Source organism: Oncorhynchus mykiss, chromosome 2, assembly GCF_013265735.2.
Source record: "Oncorhynchus mykiss isolate Arlee chromosome 2, USDA_OmykA_1.1, whole genome shotgun sequence".
Taxonomy (NCBI): Eukaryota; Metazoa; Chordata; class Actinopteri; order Salmoniformes; family Salmonidae; genus Oncorhynchus; species Oncorhynchus mykiss.
This window is the reverse complement of record NC_048566.1, coordinates 21098552-21104551: the sequence shown is the minus strand read 5'-3', so window position 1 is coordinate 21104551 and position 6000 is coordinate 21098552. Positions and strand designations below refer to the sequence as shown.

The 6000-nt window shown below is 48.2% G+C and overlaps 1 protein-coding gene across 1 annotated transcript in view; it reads right to left on the bottom strand.

The window, feature by feature from the left end:
* Positions 1-852: 852 nt before the first annotated feature.
* The window catches only part of LOC110509817 (glycogen synthase kinase-3 beta), a 28460-nt gene continuing 23312 nt past the window's right edge, over positions 853-6000 (bottom strand). The window contains exons 9-10 of the mRNA XM_036941570.1: positions 3690-3767; positions 853-3447 (exon numbers count right to left, since the gene is read on the bottom strand). Coding sequence (XP_036797465.1) covers positions 3383-3447; positions 3690-3767 — 143 coding nt within the window. The 3' untranslated portion in view covers positions 853-3382. The remainder of the gene's footprint in view (positions 3448-3689; positions 3768-6000) is intronic.

Genomic DNA, 6000 nt, shown 5'->3' with positions numbered 1-6000 from the left:
GTACAGATTAAAATATTAAGAATATTATGATCTGCCTGCCTATTAATCTGCCTATAATGCCCACCTATTCATGAGCCAATGACACCACCCTCCCTTCTGCTCTCCCATCTGTCATTTCATTATCTAAAGAGGCATAACACTTCATGAAGCAAGGTATCATTTCACTGACATTTGTGTGGTTTCGATAACTATTTTAATTTCATCCTTCCGAGCCATTTGAGTGGCCTTTCATTAGTGATTCTCCTCCATGATCCTAGCTGTGCCAACGTTCATGATATACTACGGTCTCTCATGCAATATTGCTTTGATCGGAGTAGTAAATGTCAGATACTACTACAGTTCAAATTGTTGTCAATGGGGTTTAACTCTACATGACATTTGTTGAAGTGACTATTTGTTTCCATTTGATTAAAATGCTCTTTCTAGTGGACTTATTTGACCCTAGTGCTTTCCTCAGTAGTATCCTTTCAGATTAGTGGGCTGAAAAGGAAGCTACTCACATTGATGGGCCCCCCATGGGGGAGGGGGGCATAAAGCATGGTGTCATGAGTGACAGGCAGATTGCATCTGGCATTGCTAGTGGAGAAGAGAGTGAGAGATGAATCAGTCAGCTCCACCCCTCCTGATGGATGGCTCATTGGCCTCCTCACAGATGAATCCGCTGTGGAAACACTATAAAACCTAAGTGCCTTATGGCATTCTGGCCCCTGCTCTGCCGTTAGCTGCCTTATTACTACCATTCAGACTTCATTTGCATTAAATAAATGCCATTACTACTTATTGGTGTGTCATTTAACTTAAGGCCTGTGTAGTATAAATTCACACTTCCATTCTTTAGAACATGAGACCAGGGCAGTTTCATCACTTTATTCATAAGTTGATTTATACCAACAAACAAAAACAGTCTCTCTCCGTCCCCCCCTCTCTCGCATCCACTTCAAAACCATTCCGTTCCCACCAGTGATGTGGTATGACCCTTGTGCAGGGCCATAAAGATCAGGATCACAACAAATTAAAACCAACTTGTGCCAGGAAAATAAAACACAAAAATAACATTGTTTTCCTAAAATGAAGAGCTAAGATTTTTTTTAAAATGTATCCACGGTCTCCCAACTCACACTTTTGTAAGATTTGTCAGTTCTTTCATCCATTCATTAAATTCAATCACTCATTCATGTAATCACAGACAGAAGTAACAGGTTAAACCCATTACACAAAACACATGGGACACGGGAGAAGGGACACGCCTTGGGACATATTACACAACCCTCCCCACCCAACCCCTCATTCAAACCCACCCAGATACAGCAATATCACCAATAACCCCACATAGGATCAGCCATTTATACTGTTGGGACATCAGCCAGACTACCATAGACGCAGTCATGTGAGAATCCCTTCACATCAATGAAAATAAAATGTAGTTCCACCTACTGGCTAGGATGTGTACTTGCAAATACAGGACCTTTATTGGAAAACACTCCCAAGTTTGGATCAAAGTCCAATAATCTTGGAAGTTGGAATATTTTGCATGACATGGGCACTGATGACTTCTTACAAAATAAACCCTTCGGCCGACAACAAACCCTCCCCAGAGAAACAAAATAAAACCCCCCAAAATACAATAAATAAAGTGATCATAATATTTATGGGAGAAAGGCAACGAGAGAGAAATGGAGGGAGAGAGAATAAAAACAAGAGAAACATTTTGTTCTGTTATTCCCCCCGAGCCAGGGACTGAAATGAAGTTGTATTTACAGACAGACTGAGAAGGAGCCTGGTCGCTGCTACACCAGCTCCCCTCTGCTAGAGAAAATAAAATGAAATTACAAGAACAATATAATAACAAAAAAAACTAAATAAAAAAAGGTACTTGATATTTACAGTGAGAGAAAGAGAGGGAAGGAGAGAGTGGGAGAGGAAGGAGGAGAGGAACAGAAGGCTCCAGAAGTGGTTGGGGCATTTACATTTTTTGGGTGCAGGTATTTTAGATCAAACCATCGTTGTTGTGCGGTGACGAGTGGGGAGAGAGAACAGGTGTGGTTGCTCTAACGCATGGTGAACATGCAAGTCTGTGTTGGTGGGCCAGATGAAAACAAGGTTTAACTGATGATAAATCACTGATGCTGTTAGAATCTAGACTTACAAAAACAAGAGTGCTACAGTGGGTTGATTTGGAGATGGAAGATGGTCAAACACGAAAAAACCTCATTCACACACAAGCGCACTAACACTTAAGACCTCCCCTACATGCAGTGTAATTGTGCATCTAGACTGAATTGAGGAAAAATGAGAGAAAGGGAGGAGTGAAAGTGCCAAGTACTTTCAAAGTTGATGTGACAGAGCTTTGGTTCAAGTACGGCTATATGGCCATTGGTGTACAGGTGTGACTGGAGGAGCCCTACCCCTTCCTATACACAGGTTGCATATCTCCACTGCACAAGAGATGCAGCGGGCCCCTACAGCTCCGCTCTACTCCCCTTTAGAGATGTGCAAAGGTTACTTCTCACCAACACGTCTCCAGCTAAACTGACTGGGACAAGAGCTTATAGAAACTGAATATGTACATTCCATTCTTTTAAAAAAGGTCCCTCTTATTCAAATAAAAGACATTAAGACTTTCACTTCGATGTTTCTTCTCAGAAACAGTTTAATAAAACAGCTAGCGGTTTCCGCCTTTGGATTATTTTTGAATCACCTTTGTGATAAAAGCTTCTATAAATTATTATTATTTTTTTAATTAAAAATTACCTCATCGAATTTAAAATGCCAGTTCCATTCGCTGCTGTTTGGTATCCAATTTAATAAAACAAATAAAAACACAGTTCTTCAATTTTCAGAACTAATTAACACTTTGGACTCGGTTTAGGAGTAATGTCTTGGTAGATGAACACCTCCATTCCCCAGAGTTTTCCCATTGGCAGTCCCTGATCTGTCCTCTGACCACGTGACCGTTTGGTTTTTAACCTCAATGGAAGATTGTCCTAAACTGTCTGAACTGAAACAGGCTTCAGTTGATGCATCCCATTCACTGGCATACATCACTAAAACAAAATGCACTTTCAAATAAATACGTTTTTTAAAAAAGGGATACAATTTGTTTAGCAGAGATTATAATACAGAATAGCTTTTGTCAGATTCACCCATCTTCTACAACCCAACAGTCATTGGACTACTGCCACCAACAGATATTTTTTTTACACCTATAATGGGAATATTCAAGGGATAATAGATGATTTTGTAGTATTGTTGTTGTATGTGTGTGTGTGTATAGTTGTCTTTTGAAGTTTGGATCTAAGAGGGGGTGGAAGAATAGTAAGAGAGGGATGGGGTTGAGAGGAAAAGGGGAAAGACAGGGTGAATGGGGGACGGGGGGGGGGGTTCAGGTGCTGTTGATGGATCCAGGTACTGAGCTGGGCTGGGCGGTACTGTCCGACACACTGCCATCTGGTGGAGGGAGAGACAGGACATCAGATACACACCACACTAAACACTTCAGTTCACCATCAGGTCAATGTTTTTAGTATGTTGGGTTTAACATCCAAACACATCAATATTCATTTAAAAAGGCTGTTAAATGTTGATTTGAAGCTATATCTCCTATCCTAGTCTTGTAAATATGTAGTCATCTAATACGCATGTACTGAACATGTAATAAGCATTTGTCGGGTAGGCTGTGCTGTACATACCGTGTGAGGCAGGTGATGTCTGTGCTCGAGCGTGAGGAGGAATGAGTGTGGAGTTCAACTGGGGCTGGATAGATAGCTCTGCGAGTGAGAGAGAGAGATCATACTACACACACAAGATACTCAACATACACGCTTCAGACTTACTCTGGAAAACTGAGGGGATTACAAAAGCTTGGGGCAAAAGGGAGGGGGGCATGGCTACTGACCGAGGGAGGGCCAAACAGAGGAGGGCATAACTACTGACCATGGGAGGGCAAACAGAGGAGGGCATAGCTACTGACCATGGGAGGGCAAACAGAGGAGGGCATGGCTACTGACCGAGGGAGGGCCAAACAGAGGAGGGCATGGCTACTGACCGAGGGAGGGCCAAACAGAGGAGGGCATGGCTACTGACCGAGGGAGGGCCAAACAGAGGAGGGCATAGCTACTGACCATGGGAGGGCAAACAGAGGAGGGCATGGCTACTGACCGAGGGAGGGCCAAACAGAGGAGGGCATGGCTACTGACCATGGGAGGGCAAACAGAGGAGGGCATGGCTACTGACCGAGGGAGGGCCAAACAGAGGAGGGCATGGCTACTGACCGAGGGAGGGCAAAACAGAGGAGGGCATGGCTACTGACCAAGGGAGGACCAAACAGAGAAGGGCATGGCTACTGACCGAGGGAGGACCAAACAGAGGAGGGCATGGCTACTGACCGAGGGAGGGCAAAACAGAGGGGGACATGGCTACTGACTGAGGGAGGGCATGGCTACTGACCGAGGGAGGGTCAAACAGAGGGGAGAGGGCATGGCTACTGACTGAGGGAGAGCATGGCTACTGACCGAGGGAGGGCCAAACAGAGGAGGGCATAGCTACTGACCATGGGAGGGCAAACAGAGGAGGGCATGGCTACTGACCGAGGGAGGGCCAAACAGAGGAGGGCATGGCTACTGACCATGGGAGGGCAAACAGAGGAGGGCATGGCTACTGACCGAGGGAGGGCCAAACAGAGGAGGGCATGGCTACTGACCGAGGGAGGGCCAAACAGAGGAGGGCATAGCTACTGACCATGGGAGGGCAAACAGAGGAGGGCATGGCTACTGACCGAGGGAGGGCCAAACAGAGGAGGGCATGGCTACTGACCATGGGAGGGCAAACAGAGGAGGGCATGGCTACTGACCGAGGGAGGGCCAAACAGAGGAGGGCATGGCTACTGACCGAGGGAGGGCCAAACAGAGGAGGGCATAGCTACTGACCATGGGAGGGCAAACAGAGGAGGGCATGGCTACTGACCGAGGGAGGGCCAAACAGAGGAGGGCATGGCTACTGACCATGGGAGGGCAAACAGAGGAGGGCATGGCTACTGACCGAGGGAGGGCCAAACAGAGGAGGGCATGGCTACTGACCGAGGGAGGGCCAAACAGAGGAGGGCATGGCTACTGACCAAGGGAGGACCAAACAGAGAAGGGCATGGCTACTGACCGAGGGAGGACCAAACAGAGGAGGGCATGGCTACTGACCGAGGGAGGGCCAAACAGAGGAGGGCATGGCTACTGACCAAGGGAGGACCAAACAGAGAAGGGCATGGCTACTGACCGAGGGAGGACCAAACAGAGGAGGGCATGGCTACTGACCGAGGGAGGGCAAAACAGAGGGGGACATGGCTACTGACTGAGGGAGGGCATGGCTACTGACCGAGGGAGGGTCAAACAGAGGGGAGAGGGCATGGCTACTGACTGAGGGAGAGCATGGCTACTGACCGAGGGAGGGTCAAACAGAGGGGAGAGGGCATGGCTACTGACCGAGGGAGGGTCAAACAGAGGGCAGAGGGCATGGCTACTGACCGAGGGAGGGCCAAACAGAGGGCAGAGGGCATGGCTACTGACCGAGGGAGGGCCAAACAGAGGGCAGAGGGCATGGCTACTGACCGAGGGAGGGTCAAACAGAGGGCAGAGGGCATGGCTACTGACCGAGGGAGGGCCAAACAGAGGGCAGAGGGCATGGCTACTGACCGAGGGAGGGCCAAACAGAGGGCAGAGGGCATGGCTACTGACCGAGGGAGGGCCAAACAGAGGGGAGAGGGCATGGCTACTGACCGAGGGAGGGTCAAACAGAGGGGAGAGGGCATGGCTACTGACCGAGGGAGGGCCAAACAGAGGGCAGAGGGCATGGCTACTGACCGAGGGAGTGCCAAACAGAGGAGGGCATAGCTACTGACCATGGGAGGGCAAACAGAGGAGGGCATGGCTACTGACCGAGGGAGGGCCAAACAGAGGAGGGCATGGCTACTGACCATGGGAGGGCAAACAGAGGAGGGCATGGCTACTGACC